Consider the following 24539-nt stretch of genomic DNA (forward strand, 5'->3'; position numbering starts at 1 on the left):
GCGCATGGTGTCCCCAGTACGCATTGGTAGCCCGGAGCGCTACATGCCAGCCCCCCGCAAGTGCCATGCGAGAGTGGGCATCGAGCCAGGACGGGTTGTGCCAGCTCAGCGCGTCTGGTCTCCAGTGCGCCGTTTCGGTCCAGGCTATCCTGCGCCGGCTCTGCGCACTGTGTCTCCAGGGCGCTGGGAGGGCTCAGTTCGTCCTATGCCTGCGTTCCGCCCGTGCCGGGCTAGAGTGGCCATTCAGCCTGGAGTAGGGGTGTCAAGCCTACGCACCAGAACTCCAGTGCTCCCACAGCCCGGTCTATCCTGTGCCTCCTCCTTGGACCAGGCCTCCAGTGGGTCTCCCCATCCTGGTCTATCCTGTGCCTCCTCCTCGGACCAGGCCTCCAGTGGGTCTCGCCAGTCCGGAGCCGCCAGAGCCGCCCGCCAGTCCGGAGCCGCCAGAGCCGCCCGCCAGCCGGGCGCAGCCAGGGTCGCCCGCCAGTCCTCCGGCGCACCTAAGTGGGCCAAGCCGAAGATGGAGCGGGGCCCACGTCCCGCACCAGAGCCACCGCCGAAAGGAAGGCCCACCCGGACCCTCCCCTTTAGAGTCAGGTTGTGCGGCCGGAGTCCGCACCTTTGGGGGGGGTACTGTAACGCCCTGGCCATAGAGAGAGTTTTTTGTTCTCTATTTTTGGTTAGGCCGCCAGGGTGTGACATGGGTGGGCGTTCTATGTTCCGTTTTCTATGTTGGTGTATTACTTTGTTTTCGGCCGTGTATGGCTCTTAATCAGGAACAGCTGTAGATCGTTGTTGCTGATTGAGAGTCATACATAGGCAGCCTGTTTTTCCTTTGGGGTTTGTGGGTGAATATTTTCCTGTTTAGTTTTTGTTAACCTTTTGGGGCTAGGGGGCAGTATTTTCACGGCTGGATAAAAAAACGTACCCGATTTAATCTGGTTACTAATCCTACCCAGTAACTAGAATATGCATATACTTATTATATATGGATAGAAAACACCCTAAAGTTTCTAAAACTGTTTGAATGGTGTCTGTGAGTATAACAGAACTCATTTGGCAGGCAAAACCCTGAGACATTTTCTGACAGGAAGTGGATACCTGATGTGTTGAATTACCTTTAAGCCAATGCCATTGAAACACACAGGGGCTGATTAATGTTTTGGCACTTCCTATTGCTTCCACTAGATGTCACCAGCCTTTACAAAGTGTTTTGAATCTTCTACTATGAGATCTGACCGAACAAGAGCCTTGGAACGGTGATGGCCGATTAGACTCTGGCGCGCGAGGTCATGTTGGGTACCCTCGTTCCAAAACGTTTTAAAAGAGAATGCATTCGTCCACCTTGAATATTATTCATGTTCTGGTTAAAAAAGGCACTAATGATTTATGCTATACAACGTTTGACATGTTTGAACGAACGTAAATATATTTTTTCCCCTCGTTCATGAAGTGAAGTCCGGCGGGCTTAGATCATGTGCTAACAACACGGAGCTTTTTGGACATAAATGATGAGCTTTTTTGAACAAAACTACATTCGTTATGGACCTGGGATTCCTGGAAGTGACATCTGATGAAGAGAATCAAAGGTAATGGATTATTTACATAGTATTTTCGATTTTAGATCTCTCCAACATGGCCGTTTGTCTGTATCGCAAAGCGTATTTTTCTGGGCGCAGTGCTCAGATTATTGCAAAGTGTGATTTCCCAGTAAGGTTATTTTTAAATCTGGCAAGTCGATTGCGTTCAAGAGATGTAAATCTATAATTCTTTAAATGACAATATAATATTTTACCAATGTTTTCTAATTTTAATTATTTAATTTGTGGTGCTGACTTGACTGCCGGTTATTGAAGGGAAACGATTTCCTGAACATCAACGCCATAGTAAAACGCTGTTTTTGGATATAAATATGAACTTGATAGAACTAAAAATGCATGCATTGTCTAACCTCTTGGGGCTAGGTGGGACGCTAGCGTGCCACCCGTGGTGCACTCCATCAACAGCAGGTGCATTTCAAGAGCGGCAAATTTGAATCCAAATAAATGTCAAAATTCAAATTTTTCAAAAATACAACTATGTTACACCATTTGAAAGATAAACATCTCCTTAATCTAACCACGTTTTACGATTTCAAAAAGGTTTTACGGCGAAAGCATAAATTTAGAGTATGTTAGGACAGTACATTTACAAGAGTTGTGTGTAATGTTTTGTCAAGTCAAAGACAGGGTCACCAAAACCATAAAACCAGCTAAAATGATACACTAACCTTTTACAATCTCCATCAGATGACACTCCTAGGACATTATGTTAGACAATGCATGCATTTTTAGTTCTATCAAGTTGATATTTATATCCAAAAACAGCGTTTTACTATGGCATTGATGTTGAGGAAATCGTTTCCCTCCAATAACCGGCAGTCAAGTCAGCGTCACAAATTAAATAATTAAAATTAGAAAACATTGGTAAAATATTATATTGTCATTTAAAGAATTATAGATTTACATCTTTTGAACGCAATCAACTTGCCAGATTTAAAAATAACCTTACTGGGAAATCACACTTTGCAATAATCTGAGCACTGTGCCCAGAAAAATACGCGTTGCGATACAGACTAGACGTCATGTTGGGGAGATCTAAAATCGAAAATACTATGTAAATAATCCATTACCTTTGATTCTCTTCATCAGATGTCACTTCCAGGTATCACAGGTCCATAACGAATGTAGTTTTGTTCAAAAAAGCTCATCATTTATGTCCAAAAATCTCCGTCTCGTTAGCACATGATGTAAGCCAGCCGGACTTCTCGTCATGAACGAGGGGAAAAATATATTTCCGTTCGTTCAAACATGTCAAACGTTGTATAGCATAAATCATTAGGGCCTTTTTTAACCAGAACATGAATAATATTCAAGGTGGACGAATGCATACTCTTTTATAACGTATTGGAACGAGGGTACCCAACATGAAGTAGCGCGCCAGGTGTCTAATGGGACATCATCGTTCCATGGCTCTTGTTCGGTCAGATCTCCCTCCAGAAGACTCAAAACACTTTGTAAAGGCTGGTGACATCTAGTGGAAGCAATAGGAAGTGCCAAAATATTCCTAAACCCCTGTGTTTTTCAATGGGATAGGTTTAAAGTCAATACAACACATCAGGTATCCACTTCCTGTCAGAAAATGTCTCAGGGTTTTGCCTGCCAAATGAGTTCTGTTATACTCACAGACACCATTCAAACAGTTTTGGAAACTTTAGAGTGTTTTCTATCCATATATAATAAGTATATGCATATTGTAGTTACTGGGTAGGATTAGTAACCAGATTAAATCGGGTACATTTTTTTTATCCAGACGTGCAAATGCTGCCCCCTAGACCCAACAGGCTAACATAATGTCCTAGGAGTGTCATCTGATGGAGATTGTAAAAGGTTAGTGCATCATTTTAGCTGGTTTTATGGTTTTGGTGACGCCTGTCTTTGAATTGACAAAACATTACACACAGCGATTGTCAATGTACTCTCCTAAGATAATCTAACTTTATGCTTTCGCCGTAAAACCTTTTTGAAATCGGACAACGTGGTTAGATTAAGGAGATGTTTATCTTTCAAAGGGTGTAAGATAGTTGTATGTTTGAAAAATGTGAATTTTGACATTTATTTGGTTTCAAATTTGCCGCTCTTGAAATGCACCTGCTGTTGATAGGGTGCACCACGGGTGGCACGCTAGCGTCCCACATAGCCCCAAGAGGTTAAACCTGACAGAACTGTTGCTGGTCGTTTTTGGTTTATTTTTGTAAAGTGTTCATTCGGTCCATTAAAATCGTTCATGATGAACACATCCTCCGCTGCACCTTAGTCTCATTTTGACGACGGCCGTTACACACACTGCCTTCCGTTCTACTTGCTAACATACAATCATTGGAAAATAAAATTGATGACCTACGATTACGATTATCCTACCAATAGGACATTAAGAACTGTAACATCTTATGTTTCACCGAGTCGTGGCTGAACAACGATAATATAGAGCTGGCAGGATTTTCCATGCACCGGCAGAACATAGATGCTACATCTACGTAAGACGAGGGGTGGAGATGTGTGTCTTTTTGTCAATAACAGCTGGTGCGCAATGTCTAATATTAAAGAAGTCTCAAGGTATTGCTCGCCTGAGGTAGAGTACCTAGCATAGACTGGAATATGTTCCGAGATTCACCCAATGGCATTGAGGAGTATACCACCTCAGTCATCGCCTTCATCAATAAGTGCATTGACGACTGCGTCCCCACAGTGACCGTACGTACATACCCCAACCAGAAGCCATGGATTACAGGCAACATCCGCATTGAGCTAAAGGCCAGAGCTGATGCTTTCACGGAGTGGGACACTAATCTGGACACTTATAAGAAATCCCGCTATGCCCTCAGACAAACCATCAAACAAGCAAAGCGTCAATACAGGATTAAGATTGAATCCTACTACACCGGCTCTGACGCTCGTCGGATGTGGCAGGGCTTGAAAACTATTACGGACTACAAAGGGAAACCCAGACACGAGCTGCGCAGTGACGGGAGCCTACCAGACGAGCTAAATGCCTTTTACGCTCGCTTCGAGGCAAGCAACACTGAAGCATGCACAAGAGCACCAGCTGTTCTGGATGACTGTGTGATAACGCTCTCGGTAGCCGATGTGAGCAAGACCTTTAAACAGGTCAACATTCACAAAGCTGCGGGGCCAGATGGATTACTAGGATGTGTACTCAAAGCATGCGCGGACCAACTGGCAAGTGTCTTCACTAACATTTTCAACCTCTCCCTGACTGAGTCTGTAATACCTACATGTTTCAAACAGACCAATCATAGTCCCTGTGCTCAAGGAAGTGATGGTAACCTACCTAAATGATTACAGCCCCGTAGCACTAATGTCAGTAGCCATGAAGTGCTTTGAAAGGCTGGTCATGGCTCACATCAACAGCATACTCCCGGATACTCTAGACCCACTCCAATTCGCATACCGCCCCAACAGATCCACAGATGATGCAATCTCAATCGTACTCCACACTGCCCTTTCCCACTTCGACAAAAGGAACACCTATATGAGAACGCTGTTCATTGACTTCAGATCAGCGTTCAACACCATAGTGCCCACAAAGCTCATCACTAAGCTAAGGACCCTGGGACTAAACACCTCTCTCTGCAACTGGATCCTGGACTTCCTGAGGGGCCACCTCCAGGTGGTAAGGGTAGGCAACAACACGTCTGCCACGCTGATCCTCAACACTGGGGCCCCTCAGGGGTGTGTACTTAGTCCCCTCCTGTACTCCCTGTTCACCCACGACTGCGTGGCCAAACACGACCCCAACACCATCATTAAGTTTGCTGACGACACAACGGTGGCAGGCCTGATCACCGACAACAATGAGACAGCCTATAGGGAGGAGGTCAGAGAACTGGCAGTGTGGTGCCAGGACAACAACCACTCCCTCAATGTGAGCAAGACAAAGGAGCTGATCGTGGACTACAGGAAAAGGTGGGCCAAACAGGTCCCCATTAACATCAACGGGGCTGTAGGTGAGCGGGTCGAGAGTTGTCCACATCACCAACAAACTATCATGGTCCAAACACACAAAGACAGTTGTGAACAAGGCGTGACAAAACCTTTTCTCCCTCAGGAGACTAAAAAGATTTGGCATGGGTCCCCAGATCCTCAAAAAGTTCTACAGCTGCACCATCGAGAGCATCCTGACTGGTTGCATTACCTGGTATGGCAACTGCTCAGCATCTGACCGTAAGGCGCTACAGAGGGTAATGCATATGGCCCAGTACATCACTGGGGCCAAGCTTCCTGCCATCCAGGACCTATATAACAGGCTGTGTCAGAGGAAAGCCAGTAAAATTGTCAGAGACTCCAGTCACCCAAGTCATAGACTGTTTTCTCTGCTACCGCACGGCAAGCGGTACCGGAGCACCAAGTCTAGGACCAAAAGGCTCCTTAACAGCTTTGACCCCAAAGCCATAAGACTGCTGAACAATTAATCAAATGATCACCGGACTATTACACTGACACCCCCCCCCCCGGCATTTGTTTTGTACACTGCTGCTACTTGCTGTTTATTATCTATGCATAGTCACTTCACTTCACACAAATTACCTCAACTAACCTGTACCCCTGCACACTGACTTGGTAACGGTACCCCCTGTATATAGCCTTGTTATTGTTATGTTATTGTGTTACTTTTTATTATTATATATATATTTTTTCTTACTTTAGTAATTTGGTAAATACTTTCTTAACTCTTCTTCAACTGCGCTGTTGGTTAAGGGCTTGTAAGTAAGTATTTCATGGTAAGGTCTACACTAATGTGACAAATAAAGTTTCATTTGATTTGATTTGCAATCCCAGTCCCACAGCATCCCCACCCCATCCTCTCTGTTCCACTACGTACGTTCTTGAAGCCCCTGTATAGAGACTGGAGCTCCTTCTTGGTGAACTTGGTCTGAACCTGCAGCTGGTCCAAGCCTTCTGGCTGGTGACGAACCGTAGACAGCTCCAAATCACTCTCACTACTGTCTGTAAACAAGAGAGAAGAGGGAGAGACGGAGAGAGAGGGAGAGGGAAAGAGAGAGAGAGCGTGCGCGAGAGAGATAGAAGGGGATAGAGAGAAGGAGAGGGAAAGAGGGAGAAAGGAGGGAAAGAGGGAGAGAGGAAGGGGAAGACAGAGAAATAGAGGAAGAAGGATGGGTAGAGGATGAGTGCATGGCAAGCAGAGTAAGAGAGGAGAGGGAGGGGTAACACATGTAAGGCGTGAGATCAAGAAAGAGATAAAAGAAATAAAAGTGAAAAAGAGCGAGATAAAAACAAAGCGAGGACTCAAAATGAGAGGGAGGTACCTTCTTTTATAATGTGATCTTTGCAAAGAACCCATTTATATGTTAGTGTTCACTGACTAGATTTGAGTGAACAGGAGCCAGATTAGTAATACTGAAAACATTAATCCAATTAAAGCTATGACTAAGAATGTTGACTATAAGGCTGTTTGAGGTGTATTAGTCCTACTTGTTCAAACACAGTAAGAGAAAGCACTAAGACTGGGAGAAAGAAAAGCAAGACATAGATCAAAAAGGAGGTGGAGTTTCTAAAAACCATACTTACCATCTTTTAACACACAAAACAGAGAGAGTGTGTGTGTGAGAGAAAGTAAGAGATAGAGATGTAAAGACAGTAAATGGAGGTAAGAGAAGTACAGAGAGACAGTGAGAAAAGGGAGGGGAAAAACAGAGAACATGGTCAAGTCAAGTCAGACATTGTGGAATACAAATACTGGCTAGGGAGAACAAAAGAGGAATAGACAGAATCTTCATAAATGCAGTTTGTTGCCCTCTCTCCCTCCACCCTCCCTCCAACTGCTCTCCCTTCTTCTCCCTCCATCTTACCTCTCTCCCTCCACCCTTCCTCCAACCGCTCTCCCTCCAACCTCTCTTACTTCATCTTACCTCTCTCCGTCCATCCTCCCTCCAACCGCTCTCCCTCGAACCTCTCTCCCTTCCTCTCCCTCACTCTTACCTCTCTCTCTCCCTCTCTCCCTCCCTCCAACCTCTCGCCAACCACTCTCCCTCCACCCTCTCTCCCTTCCTCTCCCTCCATCTTACCCCTCTCTCTCCCTCCCTCCCTCCACCCACCCTCCCTCCAACCTCTCTCCCTCCACCCTCCCTCCAACCTCTCTCCCTTCCTCTCCCTTCATTTTACCTCTCTCCCTCCAACCTCTCTCCCTTCCTCTCCCTCCATCTTACCTCTCTCTTTCCATCTCTCCCTCCACCAAACCTCTCTCCCTTCCTCTCCCTCCATCTTACCTCTCTCTCTCCCTCCACCTTCCCTCCAATCTCTCTCTCTCCCTCCCTCCACCCTCCCTCTAACCTCTCTCCCTCCATCTTATCTCTCTCCCTTCACCCTCCCTCCAACCTCTCTCCCTTTAACCTCTCTCCCTTCCTCTCCCTCCATCTTACCTCTCTCTCTCCCCCTCTCTCCCTCCAGCCTCCACCCAACCTCTCTCCCTTCCTCTCCCTCCATCTTACCTCTCTCTCCCTCCACCCTCCCTCCAACCTCTCTCTCTCCCTCCCTCCCTCCACCCTCCCTCCAACCTTTCTCCCTGCACCCTCCCTCCAACATCTCTCCCTCCACCCTACCTCAAACATCTCTCCCTCCCTCCAACCTCTCTCCCTTCCTCTCCCTCCATCTTACCTCTCTCTCTCCCTCTCTCCCTCCACCCAACCTCTCTCCCTTCCTCTCCCTCCATCTTACCCCTCTCTCCCTCCACCCTCTCTCCAACCTCTCTCCAACCTCCCTCCACCCTCCCTCCACCCTCCCTCCAACCTTTCTCCCTGCACCCTCCCTCCAACCTCTCTCCCTCCACCCTACCTCAAACATCTCTCCCTCCACCCTCCCTCCAACCTCTCTCCCTTCCTCTCCCTCCATCTTACCTCTCTCCCTCCAACCTCTCTCCCTTCCTCTCCCTCCATCTTACCTCTCTCCCTCCACCCTCCACCCTCCCTCCAACCTCTCTCCCTCCACCCTCCCTTCAACCTCTCTTCAAACTCTCTCCCTTCCTCTCCCTCCATCTTACCTCTCTCTCTCCCTCTCTTCCTCCCTCTCCATCCATCCAACCGCTCTCTCTCCCTACATCCAACCTCTCCCCTCTCTCTCTCTCCCTCAATCTCCCTCTCTCTCTTCCATCTACATCCAACCTCTCTCTCTCCCTATCTTGCTCTCTCTTTCCCTCCACCCCCCCTCTCTCACCGGTCTCTGTGATGTCGATGAGTCCCAGTAGGTGCATCAGTTTGAGGAACATTAATACAAGGCAGACGATCCCAACAGTCTGTAGCCCCTCCGACTCCCACCTGACACTCATCTCCCCTTCTTCCTCCGTCTTTCCGTCTTTTTGTTCCCCCAGCGTGAAAATTCTGTCTCTCTGTCCTCTCTCTCAGTTCTTTCTCCCTCCGTTCTCTCTGTCAGTCTTTCAATAAAATACCATCTGTCTCTCAAACTAAAGACAGATATGGCTTTAGATCCTTGGGATGCTATAAAGTTCCTATAGAGTTCTACAGTTCTAGAGAGAATAGTTCCAACTGTGATGCAAAGAGATTTAAGTTGAAGCCATGAAAAGCGATTTGACCAGACTCATGCTCAATGATATTCAAAAGGACTGAAAACAGCCTCTCAAATAAAACTGAAACTACAGGGAACAAGTAAAATCCTTCTTTCCATGACAATTCCCACGCTGTTTGTTTTCCCCAAAAATTATTCCAATTGTTTACTTATTGTCCCGTCCTTTAACTCCCAAGTCCTGGGACAGCCAGGTTAGAGGTTACTGATATCATCCCACTGAATCAAAACTCTGATGAACGAACAGACATGCATCACTTAACCATGAGAATTTAATCTCTGCCATCCCTCCTTCTTTCCTTGGCTTCCCCTCCTCCTCTCATTCTCTTTATCCCATTAACCTGTGAACTCCTGTGAAAACTATCCACAGATACAGAAGGAACCTAACACATTTCTTTCAAATAATCGTGAAAAACCAACTATATTTAGGGACAGTTCTTGTCAGTATACCCATTTGCCTTTAAGGAGTCAGTGTATATGGCTGCATACCAACAGTTTGAGGTGGCTTCCTCTCCTCGTCTCCTTCATCTGCTCTGATCTGATAGAAAAAGACAGGTGGAAGCTGATACCGAATAGAAATCCGCCATATTGTTTATACCAAGCCTATGTTTCAGATTAGTGTAGATGATGAAGAGGAGAAAAGGAAAAGAAGACGCTTTAGTTTACAGTAATGAGACCCAGCCCATTTGTCCTAAATCCCATGTCCCCAGCAGGCTCTGTGATCCAGTTCAAGTCTAATTGTTCTTGTCTCTCCAGAGTTCATTAACACAGCTCTCAGCAGGCAGAGGCTTCACACCGGACGATTCCCAAATGGCAACATATTCTCTATATCATGCACTACTTTTGACAAGAGCCCTGTGGGCCCTAGTCAAAAGTAGTGCACTATATAGGGAATATGATGCCATTTGGGACGTACATATAGTCAGACACAGTCAGATAGAGCAGATACAGTAATTCACTGGACAATAGTTCCCTCGAGGCCTGTGACACTTGCCAAAAACCCCTCTCTTTAATTCAAGGTCCTCATACTACTGCTTTTCAACTCCCATACACACAAGCACACACACATGCACGCACGCACACACACACACAAACACACAGAGAGAGAGAGAGAGAGAGAGAAAAAGACAATATGACTGTGCTGAAATAAAGGTGGTGATCATTACTGTCCTCTGGTGGCAGTAGTAAGGAAGTAGTTGGCAGAAGTCCAGACTGTATTGATCAGTCCACTGCCATTATAACATTAAAGGCCAGACTCATCTCACTGACGCCACACACAACCCAAAATACACAGCACCACCAGACATACCCGAAATACACCAAACAGACGAAAAATATAACACACATTAGGACTGGTGAAACGTCTAAAATCTAAAGCAACAACTAGGGATTTGTGTGACACACATACACTAAAACGCACAAACACACAAACAAACACAAATATGCACAAACAGACACCCATACACAGTACTGGATAGTGGTGGTTAATGGACCTGTTGCTGAGTACTAGGTGGCTATAAATAATGTAGCTGGTAAAACAGATGGCCTTGTTTGACTGCTAATCGATTTGAAGGACCTGGGACTCAGGGCCATACTATGGGTATATGGCTATGTACCTATTATTATGGCTATGTACCTATTATTATGGCTATGTACCTATTATTATGGCTATGTACCTATTATTATGGCTATATACCTATTATTATGGCTATGGGACTATTATTATGGCTATGTAACTATTATTATGGCTATGGGACTATTATTATGGCTATGTACCTATTATTATGGCTATGTACCTATTATTATGGCTATGTTACTATTATTACAGCTATGTAACTATATATTATGCCTATGTATCTATACTTATGGCTATGTAACTATTATTATGTCTATATAACTACTATTATGTCTATGTAGCTATTATTATGGCTATGTAACTATAATTATGTCTATGTTACTATGGATTATGGCTATGCAACTATGTATTATGCCTATGTAACTATAATTATGGCTATGTAACTATAATTATGGCTATGTAACTATTATTATGGTTATGTAACTATGGATTATGGCTATATAACTATGTATTATGGCTATGCAACTATGTATTATGGCTATGCAACTATGTATTATGCCTATGTAACTATAATTATGGCTATGTAACTATTATTATGGCTATGTAACTATAATTATGGCTATGTAACTATTATTATTGTTATGTAACTATGGATTATGGACATGTAACGATTATTATGGCTATGTAACTATAATTATGGCTATGTAACTATAATTATGGCTATGTAACTATTATTATGGTTATGTAACTATGGATTATGGACATGTAACGATTATTATGGCTATGAAACTATGTATTATGCCTATGTAACTATAATTATGACTATGTAACTATGTATTTCTCTATGTATATGTCTGCTGGGATTGAGTACATGTCACTTAAAAGAAAGAAAGTGAGAGAAAAAGAGGAGAGGAAAAGCTATTATGGGACACTACTGAACAGTGGGGGAGGATTTTGGGGGCCATTGCTGGATGGCCAGTGTCCTTCAGGGTCCTGGCGAAGGACTGCAGACTCCATATTTAGGCGGTCTCAGAGAAAGCCTGTTCAATACTACATGTATAATTAATGCTAGGTAATGCTAGACATGGGTGTGGGCCCTGCCTATCTGAAGATGTGAGAGAGGGAGATGGAAAGAGGGAGGAATGGGGAGGAGAAGGAGAGAGAAAAATGCACTGTGGAAGGACTGAGGGAGAGAGAGAGAGAGAGAGAGAGAGAGAGAGAGAGGGAGGGAGAAGAAGAGAGATGCACTGCAGAGGTATTGAGAGCAAAAAGAGAGGACAGAAGTTTGAGTTCAGATGAAGGGATTTCGTGAGAGAAAAATAGAATGAGAGAATGTAATGATTCATGGATGAGCCACACCTTCACAATCAACTATCCACAGGAACACCAAATGTGTCAAATTCTACATCATTATTTACCTGATTCCTAGATAAGAATGTAAAAGGCACACATAGCTATTACCATTACAGTATAATGCTCTCTAATGCTTATGATGCCTGTGATAAGCACTTCAACGTGAGGTTGAAGGCTTTCAACTGTAATTGCTTTGGCACAGTGACTACAGGGCACTTTGACTGGCCTTTGGCCTAAAACTATTTATTCTTCAGGGAACAGTATATAATCAGATTGCTGATGTGATTCTTTACAACCCTGAATCTACACTTTACCTTTAGTGTACACTTTACTTTAATGCCCACTAAAACATATATTTTCTTCTCTTGAGAAAGATTTCCTAATAGATACCATAATGCCCTATCTCAGAATCTCCAGTGACAAGACACATACTGCCCTACCCCAGCCTCAGAAGAGGGGAGCTTTATGTTTGGTTGGGTTTACACATTCAAGAGTGCATACAATGTATACACTCTTAGAAAAAAGGTGCTATCTAGAACCAAAAAGGGTTCTTTGTCTGTCCCCATAGGATAACCCTTTGAAGAACCCCTTTTACTTCCATGGCTCCCATGTAGAACACTTTCAACAGAGGGTTCTAGGTGGAACCCAAAAGAGTTATACCTGGAACAAAGAGGGTTCTACCTCTACCAGGAACCAAAAATTGTTCTCCTACTGTATGAGGACAGCCACAGAACCCTTTTGGAACCCCTTTTTTCTAAGACTGTAGAGTGTGTGACTTATTTTTATACTCTCTTAGAATATATCCAATGCCAAGACATCACACAACAAATGCCCCATCCCAGATACTAGATACCCAGATATGATCCCAGAATATCTACTGTGTAACCCCTAGGTACCACATACCCACTTTGCCTCTCAAATACCAGATACAGATTGAACACCCTATCTCAGATAGCAGATAGTTAATGCTGAAACGTCGACCTAAATGCCATGTCCACCTTTTTGAACAAGGAATAAAAAGATACAGACCACCAGCATTTTGCCTCCCAGACTTTTCACTGGATTTCCAGCTTCAGCCCTAGCCTCAGCTGGAATACCCTCAGGACTCTTACCTTCAAAGGAGGACATGGGCTCCAGGATGCCAAAGCCCTTGAGCACTGCCACAAACATTATCATGACCACGCCAATGGCAAACAGCTCCATACCCTGGATCTGGATCCCCATGGCTGGGAGAGGGCAGGGGGAGCCTGCTGAGGGCAAGCCCACACACAGAGGCCTGGCGGGAGAGACTCCAGTAGGTGCAAGGTTCGTGATAGTAATATTTTTGTTGAACAACAGATGCTAAGCTATGCAGCAGTCAGTCAGTTAGGCTAGGTACTTTGAGGCTTGGCTAAGCGTGTCAGGTAGTACTACCATAAGGCACTGAGCAGCATGAGAGAACGGCCAACAAAATGGATATTAAATGGAAACGATTATGGAATGGAAAATATCCAAAAGTGGGTAGACACAGAAATAAAGCCCTCTTCAGATCTGATGCGTGGGAAAATAGAGGTTTAGTCAAAGGTCGCCTATTTTGGTGGTGAGGAGGGATCTAAAGTTAACGTTGAAGTCATTCCTCCAGAGTCGTTGTCAAAGATCCAGACAGATAGCCAGTGATAGAGCATCACTACACACCTTTACAGTCCAAAGAGTAAACATCAATCATCTTAGGAGTTGTCATTTGTGGGACTGAATGATCGAATGATCTCTGGATAAAAACACATTTAGGAATTAGACAATTCCCATCAATCAGCTGTATCCATGTGATATCCGGTTCATGATGCGTCTTAAAACTCTGAATCATTGAAGTGAATCCGATGACTGACTTGCTGACTCAGGAAAGTGTGTAGAAGGGAAGTGATGAGAGTGAAATCCTACATTTCACTGTGATCATCTCATCTTTCCCACGATATCAACAGAAATATAAGAACAACCAACTTAAAGACACGGATTCTCTGAACTTAAACTATTCCCACTCTGTGAATGAAACATAATACCAACGTGCCTAGATAGAGGCCTTTCCCTTCCTTATTTTAGATCTTGTCATAGTATATGTGTAGAACTGTCAGCAAATCAATTAATCGATCAATCAATCTACCATATAATCAATACTATAACTGACAGATCTGTAGTCAAGTCCCTGATAATTCACGAAACACCACTTTCTAAGGCACTACGAACAATCTTCACACTTATTTCTCTTTTTTCCAACCATTCCTCCCTATTTCTCTCAGTAACAGATAGTCCAGTCCAGTTCAATTGAATCCAGTCCAGATCTGGTTTGGTTCAATCCAGGTATGATCTGATTCAGGCTAATATGGTCCAGGCCTTGTTTGGTCCAGTATTTTCAGTCCAGCTTAGTCCAGGTAGTGACCACAGAGTGGTCCAAAGGATTGGGTCCGTGTAGGGCTGAGAGAGATCCGATGGACTGAAGAGCGAACACCGCCCCTCACTTACTGCCAGGCGTCTTCCCTTCTCTCCTCTTCTGCTCTCTCTTTCTTTCTTTCTTTCGCTCTCTCTCTCTCTCTCTCTCTCTCTCTCTCCCTCTCTCTCCCTCTCTCTCTGTCTTTCCAATGTCAGTACTGGGGGCTGCTATCGCTTTCAACTTGTTCACCCCACTCTCCTTCCATCTCTCTCTCTCCTCTCTCCCACTTTCCTGTATAAAACCACAGATGATGAAGTTACAGTGGGCAGTCCGGTGAATCCCTCCATCCAGTCAACCCCTCCTCTCTTTCTGTCCATATTGCTGGTCCTCTCCCCCTCTCTCTCTCTCTTTCTCTCTTTCCAGCTGCCCTCCATCCCCCATATTCATTCCTTCATTCTTTCCAACCACAGGCTCAGTATCTCTTTCTGATCCCTCCTTTATTCTCTCTCTCCTCGACCTCCCCCTCTCCCCCTCTCTCTGCCCCCGTGGTTCCCCCCCTCTCCCCTCTTTGCTCTCTCTCTTGCTTGGGCACCACGGGTGAAGACATTTACAGACTGAAAAGAGAGAGGGATCAAATACACACACACACACACACACACACACACACACCACAGTCACATCACACACACAGTCACACACATAGATCAAATAGCAGACACCCTTCGCCCCATTCATACTCCCCCTCTCTCTTTCCTTTCCTCTCCTAGAGACTGAAAAACAGAAAGAAATAGAGATGAGATTTCTACTGCAATGTTACAGGTTTCATTTTAAAGTGCTTTTGAATCAAACTAACATAGACCACTGTTCTGTTAGTAAGCACACACACGCACACTGCAAGTGCTAAACAATGGTTGACGTTTCTGTATGTGTGCATCCACACATGAGTGTGCACTTGCGAATGCATTGAGTGTGAGATGGTGATAGAAACAGGTGTGTGTGTGTGTGTGTGTGTGTGTGTGTGTGTGTGTGTGTGTGTGTGTGTGTGTGTGTGTGTGTGTGTGTGTGTGTGGGTGGGTGGATGCACTAATGCATTGATGAAGACGGGGAGAGGCCAGAGAGAGAGAGAGATCAATCGACCTGTGGTGAGTCTCTCCCCTCTCCTCTGTCCTCTGCTCCTACCTCCACAGCACTAACTATAACACTCCATATCCTCATATTTATACACTACAATCATCACCCTGACATGTTAGGGAAGCCTGCTTGCCATCCTGTGACCCAAAAAGTGTGTGTGTGTGTGTGTGTGTGTAAGAAACTGATCCTTGTCCTAATCTTCATGTCATCTTGTGTACTATTCCTATTATGTTTTCATTCCCTGTGTGTGTGTGTGTGTGTGTGTGTGTGTGTGTGTGTGTGTGTGTGTGTGTGTGCCCTTGCTCGACTTTCTTCATTCAACTTTTTCACCCCGGACGCTTTATCTGGACATGGTTCTACAGGACCTCCATCAGCCGAAGCTAAGTAGTAACATTAACATTATGCCTTCTAATTGCAATCGCTGTACTCATAATATACTCATAATATACAGGAGAACAATCGCCTTATGGTGAGGATAGCCGTGCTGCAAGCCCAGCTTCAGACGCAATCGTTAGGCAAGGGTAATTTAAGTGTAGGAAAGGATGAAACAGCAGCTGTGCCACCAATAAGTACAGATAGTAGTATAAATCCCCTCGCACAGTCCCCGCAGCCGGACAATTTTCTCATGGCTTCTGGAAGGAAATGCTGTAGGAATGCTCAACTGGTGTCGCTCATTCAGCCGACAGCCGACACAACCTTTCAACCGGTTCTCCCCATTAAGCAACGAGTCGGAGTCAGAGGCAGAGCCTTCTCTGGTCTCTCCTCCACCCGTTAGGAGGTCTGAGACGCCGAAGCCTCCCACCATTAGCTCTGACAAATTGAAAACCCTAGTCATTGGCGACTCCATTACCCGCAGTGTTAGACTTAAAACTAATCATCCAGCGATCATACACTGTTTACCAGGGGACAGGGCTACCGACGTTAAGGCTAATCTGAAGATGGTGCTGGCTGAGGCTAAAACTGTAGAGTGTAGAGAGTATAGGGATATTGTTATCAACGTCGGCACCAACAATGTTAGGATGAAACAGTCAGAGGTCACCAAGCGTAACACAGCTTCAGCGTGTAAATCAGCTAGTGTCACGACTTCCACCGAGGTCGGTCCCTCTCCTTGTTCGGGCGGCGTTCGGCGGTCGACGTCACCGGTCTTCTAGCCATCGCTGATCCATCTTTAATTTTCCATTGGTTTTGTCTTGATTTTCTACATACCTGGTTTTCATTATCGAATTCCATGTTCATGTATTTAACCCTCTGTTTCCCCCATGTTTGTTGTACGTGATTATTTCTATGTTCAGTTCGGTTCATGATGGCTGGTTTTTCCACGGGTGCTGTGTTCACCTGTGCGTAATGTTTACCGATGGTTATTGGTCAAGTGTATTTGTTTACCTTGTGCCTTTATTTTTTGAGTAAAGTACGTTGCTCACTCATTTTGCTCTCCTGCGCCTGACTTCATGCACCAGCTACACTCACCTTCTGACAGAATCATGCACCCAACCATATGGAGTCAGCAGGAGCAGACAACCCCGGATTAGGGGTCGAGGAACGCGTCCAGCAGCATGCGGCCATGTTACAACATCTTGGCATCGCCATGGATCGCGTCCTGCAGAATCTGGACCGCTGGGAGAGAAGAGGAGTTCCTCCAGTGCCTCCACCATCACCACCAAGGACACAACTACTCACCCCAAGGACACAACTACTCGATCTTCCAAAGGAGTATGATGGGACGGCTGCGGGATGTCAGGGGTTCCTACTCCAGCTGGAGCTCTACCTAGCAACTGTCCATCTGGCTCCTTCGGGCCGTGAGAGCATGTCCGCCCTCGTCTCCTGTCTCTCAGGGAAAGCCCTGGAGTGGGCCAACGCCGTATGGGAGGAAGGAGAAGCGGTGTTGGACCAATTCGAAGATTTCAGTTTTTGACCGGCGGGTGAACGGCTCGTCCAACTTAGGCAGGGGACGAGGAGCGCACAGGAGTTCTCTCTGGACTTTCGGACACTGGCCGCCAGCGCGGGATGGAACGACAGGGTCCTGATCAATCACTACCGTTGTAGTTTGAGCGAGGACGTCCGTTGGGAGTTGGCCTGCAGGGACACCACTCTTACCTTTGACCAGCTGGTGGACCTGTCCATCCGGTTGGATAACCTGCTGGCTACCCGCGGACATCCCGATCGGGGTCTGTCAATTCCATCCCCCAGCACCACAGCTCCTATGCCCATGGACCTGGGAGGTGCTGCACGTAGGGCGACCGGAGGAGGGGCCAGTCCATGCACCATCTGTGGCCGCAGAGGGCACACTGCCGGTCGGTGCTGGAGAGGTTCCTCTGGGAGTCGAGGCAGCAGGCAGGGCACTCGTGTCACCCCAGGTGAGTCGGCACCATGCTCACCCAGAGCCCTCTGTTGCACACATGTTTGTGTATAATCATTTTCCTGAGTTTTCCCCGCATTCCCAGCATAAGGCGCTTGTAGGTTCAGGCGCAGCTGGGAACTTTATTGCCAGATCATTTGCCCATAGTTTAGGGATCCCTATTGTTCCAGTGGATATGCCCTTCCCAGTTCACGCCCTGGATAGTCGACCATTGGAGTTGGGGCTAATTAGGGAGGCTACCGCTCCACTGGGCATGGTGACGCAGGAGGATCACAAGGAGAAAATCTTTTTTTCCTTATTGATTCTCCTGTGTTTCTCGTGGTGCTGGGTATACCCTGGTTGGCCTGTCATGACCCCACTATTTCGTGGCAACAGAGGGCTCTCACGGGGTGGTCACGAGAGTGCTCGGGGAGGTGTTTAGGGTTTTCCGTCGGTGCGACTACGGTGGAAAGTCCAGACCAGGTCTCCACCGTGCGTGGGATGCAATTTGGCACTCGTCTTCTGTAAGAAGAAGGCAACTCAATTACCACCCCATCGACAGGGGGGATTGTGCGATAAATCTCCTGGTAGACGCAGCACTTCCCAGGAGTCACGTGTATCCCCTGTCACAAGAGGAGACGGCGGCTATGGAAACATCTGTCTCCGAATCCCTGGAGCAGGGATACATTCGGCCCTCCACTTCACCTGCCTCCTCAAGTTATTTTTTGTGAAGAAGAAGGATGGAGGTCTGCGCCCGTGTATTGACTATCGAGGCATCAACCAGATCATGGTGAGGTACAGTTACCCCCTACCTCTCATAGCCAGTGTGATTGAGTAAATGCACGGGGCGCGCTTCTTCACAAAATTGGATCTCAGGAGCGCTTACAAACTGGTGTGTATCCGGGAGGGGGACGAGTGGAAGATGGCATTTAGTACCACCTCAGGGCACTATGAGTACCTCGTCAAGCCGTGCGGGTTGATGAATGCTCCATCAGTCTTCCAGGCCTTTGTAGACAAGATTTTCAGGGACCTGAATGGGCAGGGTGTAGTGGTGTATATCGACGACATTCTGATATACTCCGCTACATGCGCCGAGCATGTGTCCCTGGTGCGCAGGGTGCTTGGTTGACTGTTGGAGCATGACCTGTACGTCAAGGCTGAGAATGCCTGTTTTTCCAACAGTCCGTCTCCTTCCTAGGGTACCGCATTTCCACTTCAGGGGTGGAGATGGAGAGTGACCGCATTACAGCTGTGCATAATTGGCCGACTCCCACCACGGTAAAGGAAGTGCAGCGGTTTCTAGGGTTTGCCAACTACTACCGTAGGTTTATCCGGGGCTTTGGTCAGGTAGCGGCTCCCATTACCTCACTGCTGAAGGGGAGACCGGTGCGCTTGCGGTGGTCAGCTGAGGTGGACAGGGCTTTTGGTCAGCTGAGGGCTCTGTTTACCTCGGCTCCCGTGCTGGCTCATCCGGATCCCTCTTTTGCGTTTATAGTGGAGGTGGACGCGTCCGAGGCTGGGATAGGAGCCGTGTTCTCTCAGCGCTCGGGTATGCCACCAAAGCTCCGCCCCTGTCCCTTCTTTTCGAAGAAGCTCAGCCCGGCGGAGCGAAACTATGACGTTGGGGACCGGGAGTTGTTGGCTGTCGTCAAGGCTTTGAAGGCGTGGAGACATTGGCTTGAGGGGGCTAAACACCCTTTTCTCATGTGGCCTGACCACCGCAATCTGGAGTACATCCGGGCGGCGAGGAGACTGAATCCTCGCCAGGCAAGGTGGGCCATGTTTGTTACCCATTTTGTTTTCACCATATCCTACAGACCAGGTTCCCAGAACGCGAAGGCAGACGCACAGTCCCGGATGTATGACACAGAGGAGCGACCCATGGATCCCACTCCCATACTCCCGGCCTCTTGCCTGGTGGCACTGGTAGTGTGGGAGCTGGATGCGGACATCGAGCAGGCGTTACGTACAGAGCCCACTCCCCTCCAATGTCCAGCTGGGCGTCTGTACGTTCCGTCTGCTGTCCACGACCTTTTGATCTATTGGGCCCATACGTTACCCTCCTCTGGTCATCCGGGCATCGGTCGGACAGTGCGTTGTCTTAGTGGGAAGTACTGGTGGTCCACTTTAGCTAAGGACGTGAGGGTTTATGTTTTCTCCTGCTCGGTGTGCGCCCAGTGCAAGGCCCCTAGGCACTTGCCCAGAGGAAAGTTACAACCCTTACCTGTTCCACGACGGCCGTGTTCGCACCTGTCGGTGGATTTCCTAACGGATCTTTCTCCATCACAGGGTAACACCACGATCCTGGTCATTGTGGATCGGTTCCGCTGAGGTCGGTCCCTCTCCTTGTTTGGGCGGCGTTCGGCGGTCGACGTCACCGGTCTTCTAGCCATCGCTGATCCATCTTTCATTTTCCATTAGTTTTGTCTTGATTTTCTACACACCTGGTTTTCATTATCCAATTCCACGTTCATGTATTTAACCCTCTGTTTCCCCCATGTTTGTTGTGCGTGATTATTTCTATGTTCAGTTCGGTTCATGATGGCTGGTTTTTCCACGGGTGCTGTGTTCACCCGTGCGTAATGTTTACTGTTGGTTATTGGTCAAGTGTATTTGTTTACCTTGTGCCTTTATTTTTTGAGTAAAGTACGTTGCTCACTCATTTTGCTCTCCTGCGCCTGACTTCATGCACCAGCTACACTCACCTTCTGACAGCTAGAAAGATGTGTCGGCATCGAGTAATTGTATCTGGCCCCCTCCCAGTTAGGGGGAGTGATAAGCTCTAAAGCAGAGTCTCACAACTCAATCGCTGGTTGAAAACTGTTTTCTGCCCCTCCCAAAAGAAAGAATTTGTATATAATTGGCCTTCTTTCTGGGACTCACCCACAAACAGGACCAAGCCTGGCCTGCTGAGGAGTGACAGACTCCATCCTAGCTGGAGGGGTGCTCTCATCTTATCTATCAACATAGACAGGGCTCTAACTCCTCTAGCTCCACAATGAGATAGGGTGCAGGCCAGGCAGCAGGCTGTTAGCCAGCCTGCCAGCTTAGTAGAGTCTGCCACTAGCACAGTCAGTATAGTCAGCTCAGCTATCTTCATTGAGATCTAGGTTGGGCAAAACTAAACATGGCGGTGTTCGCTTCAGCAATCTCACTGGAATAAAGACCTCCTCCATTCCTGTCATTATTGAAAGAGATTGTGATATCCCACATCTCAAAATAGGGCTACTTAATGTTAGATCCCTCAATTCCAATGCAGTTATAGTCAATGAACTAATCACTGATCATAATCTTAATGTGATTGGCCTGACTGAAACATGCCATAATCCTGATGAATTTACTGTGTTAAATTAAACTTCTCCTCCTGGTTACACTAGTGACCATATCCCCCGCACATCCCTCAAAGGCTGTTGCGATAGCAAATTTCAATTTACAAAAAAAAAAGACTGCGTTTTCGTCTTTTGAGCTTCTAGTGATGAAACCTATGCAGTCTACTCAATCACTTCTTATAGCTACTGTTTACAGGAGTCCTGGGCCATATACAGCGTTCCTCACTGAGTTCCCTGAATTCCTATCGGACATTGTAGTCATGGCAGATAATATTCAAATTATTGGTGACTTTAATATTCACACGGAAAAGTCCACAGACCCACTCCAAAAGGCTTCGGAGCCATCATTGACTCAGTGGGTTTTGCCCAACATGTCTCCGGACCTACTCACTGCCACAGTCATACTCTGGACCTAGTTTTGTCACGTGGAATAAATATTGTGGATCGTAATAATTTTCGTAATCTTGGACTATCGGACCACCATTTTATTACATTTGCAATCGCAACAAATAATCTGCTCAGACCCCAACCAAGGATCATCAAAAGCTGTGCTATGAATTCTCGGACGACCCAAAGATTCCTAGATGCTCTTCCAGACTCCCTCCTGCTACCTGAGAGAAAAAAGTATTTGATCCCCTGCTGATTTTGTACGTTTGCCCACTGACAAAGAAATTATCAGTCTATCATTTTAATGGTAGGTTTATTTTGAACAGTGAGAGACAGAATAACAACAAAACAATACAGAAAAACACATGTCAAAAATGTTATAAAATGATTTGCATTTTAATGAGGGAAATAAGTATTTGACCCCTCTGTAAAACATGACTTAGTACTTTGTAGCAAAACCCTTGTTGGCAATCACAGAGGTCAGACATTTCTTGTAGTTGGCCACCAGGTTTGCACACATCTCAGGAGGGATTTGGTCCCACTCCTCTTTGCAGATCTTCTACAATCATTAAGGTTTTGAGGATGACGTTTGGCAACTCGAACCTTCAGCTCTCTCCACAGATTTTCTATGGGATTAAGGTCTGGAGACTGGCTAGGCCACTCCAGGACCTTAATGTGCTTCTTCTTGAGCCACTACTTTGTTGCCTTGGCCGTGTGTTTTGGGTCATTGTCATGCTGGAATACCCATCCACGACCCATTTTCAATGCCCTGGCTGAGGGAAGGAGGTTCTCACCCAATATTTGACTGTACATGGCCCCGTCCATCGCCCCTTTGATGCGGTGAAGTTGTCCTGTCCCCTTAGCTGAAAAACACCCTCAAAGCATAATGTTTCCACCTCCATGTTTGACGGTGGGGATGGTGTTCTTGGGGACATAGGCAGCATTCCTCCTCCTCCAAACATGGCGAGTTGAGTTGATGCCAAAGAGCTCCATTTTGGTCTCATCTGACCACAACACTCACCCAGTTGTCCTCTGAATCATTCAGATGTTCATTGGCAAACTTCAGACCGGCATGTATATGTGCTTTCTTGAGCAGGGGGACATGCTGCAGGATTTCAGTCCTTCACGGCGTAGTGTGTTACCAACTGTTTTCTTGGTGACTATGGTCCCAGCTGCCTTGAGATCATTGACAAGATCTTCCCGTGTGGAGTTCTGGGCTGATTCCTCACCGTTCTCATGATCATTGCAACTCTACGAGGTGAGATCTTGCATGGAGCCCCAGGCTGAGGGAGATTGACAGTTCTTTTGTGTTTCTTCCATTTGCGAATAATCGCACCAACTGTTGTCACCTTCTCACCAAGCTGCTTGGCGATGGTCTTGTAGCCCATTCCAGCCTTGTGTAGGTCTACAATCTTGTCCCTGACATCCTTGGAGAGCTCTTTGGTCTTGGCCATGGTGGAGAGTTTGGAAACTGATTGATTGATTGCTTCTGTGGACAGGTGTCTTTTATACAGGTAACAAACTGAGATTAGGAGCACTCCCTTTAAGAGTTTGCTTCTAATCTCAGCTCGTTACCTGTATAAAAGACACCTGGGAGCCAGAAATCTTTCTGATTGAGAGGGGGTCAAATATTTATTTCCCTCATTAAAATGCAAATCAATTTATAACATTTTTGACATGCGTTTTTCTGGATTTTGTTGTTGTTATTCTGTCTCTCACTGTTCAAATAAACCTACCATTAAAATGACAGACTGATCATTTCTTTGTCAGTGGGAAAATGTACAAAATCAGCAGGGGATCAAATACTTTTTCCCCTCACTGTATCTCTTGACATATTGATGAAAATAATGGCCTCTAAACCTTCAAGCTGCATATTCCAACTAACTACTGAAAGAGCTGCTTCCTGTGCTTGGCCCTCCTATGTTGAACATAATAAACGTCTCCCTATCCACCGGATGTGTACCAAACTCACTAAAAGTGGCAGTAATAAAGCCTCTCTTGAAAAAGTCAAACCTTGACCCAGAAAATATAAAAAACTATCGGCCTATATCGAATCTCCCATCCCTCTCAAACATTTTAGAAAAAGCTGTCACTGCCTTCCTGAAGACAAACAATGTATACGAAATTCTTCAATCTGGTTTTAGACCCCATCATAGCACTGAGACTGCACTTGTGAAGGTGGTAAACTACATTTTAATGGCGTCAGACCAAGGCTTTGCATCTGTCCTCGTGCTCCTAGACCTTATTGCTGCGTTTGATACCATCGATCACCACATTCTTTTGGAGAGATTGGAAATCCAAATTGGTCTACACGGACAAGTTCTGGCCTGGTTTAGATCTTATCTGTCGGAAAGATATCAGTTTGTCTCTGTGGATGGTTTGTCCTCTGACAAATCAACTGTACATTTCGGTGTTCCTCAAGGTTCCATTTTAGGACCACTATTATTTTCACTATATATTTTACCTCTTGGTGATGTCATTCGGAAGCACAATGTTAACTTTCATAGCTATGCGGGCGATACACAGCTGTACATTTCAATGAAACATGGTGAAGCCCCAAAATTGCACTCCCTGGAAGCCTGTATTTCAGACATAAGGAAGTGGATGGCGGAAGATTTTTTACTTTTAAACTCGGACAAAACAGAGATGCTAGTTCTAGGTCCCAAGAAACAAAGAGATCTTTCGTTGGATCTGACAATTAAGCTTGATGGTTGTACAGTTGTCTCAAATAAAACTGTGAAGGACCTCGGCGTTACTCTGGACCCTGATCTCCATTTTGACAAACATATCAAGACAGCTTTTTTCCTTCTACGTAACATTGCAAAAATCTGAAACTTTCCATCCAAACATGATGCAGAAAAATGTATCC

At 46.0% G+C, this 24539-nt stretch overlaps 1 protein-coding gene across 3 annotated transcripts in view; it reads right to left on the reverse strand.

Moving 5' to 3' along the window:
• LOC106580444 (calsenilin) overlaps window positions 1-24539 on the reverse strand; it is a 70883-nt gene that overhangs the window by 20406 nt on the left and 25938 nt on the right. Inside the window, exons 1-3 of one of the 3 annotated variants that reach the window (XM_014161520.2) lie at window positions 13197-14981; window positions 9022-9024; window positions 6442-6566 (exon numbers count right to left, since the gene is read on the reverse strand). In XM_014161520.2, coding sequence (XP_014016995.1) covers window positions 6442-6566; window positions 9022-9024; window positions 13197-13308 — 240 coding nt within the window. In that variant the 5' untranslated portion in view covers window positions 13309-14981. Of the gene's footprint in view, window positions 1-6441; window positions 6567-9021; window positions 9025-13196; window positions 14982-17881; window positions 17885-24539 lie in introns of those variants that run through there. The other 2 variants (XM_014161518.2, XM_014161519.2) reach the window with 2 other exon arrangements.

The sequence above is a fragment of the Salmo salar genome, chromosome ssa20 (assembly GCF_905237065.1).
Source record: "Salmo salar chromosome ssa20, Ssal_v3.1, whole genome shotgun sequence".
Taxonomy (NCBI): domain Eukaryota; kingdom Metazoa; phylum Chordata; class Actinopteri; order Salmoniformes; family Salmonidae; genus Salmo; species Salmo salar.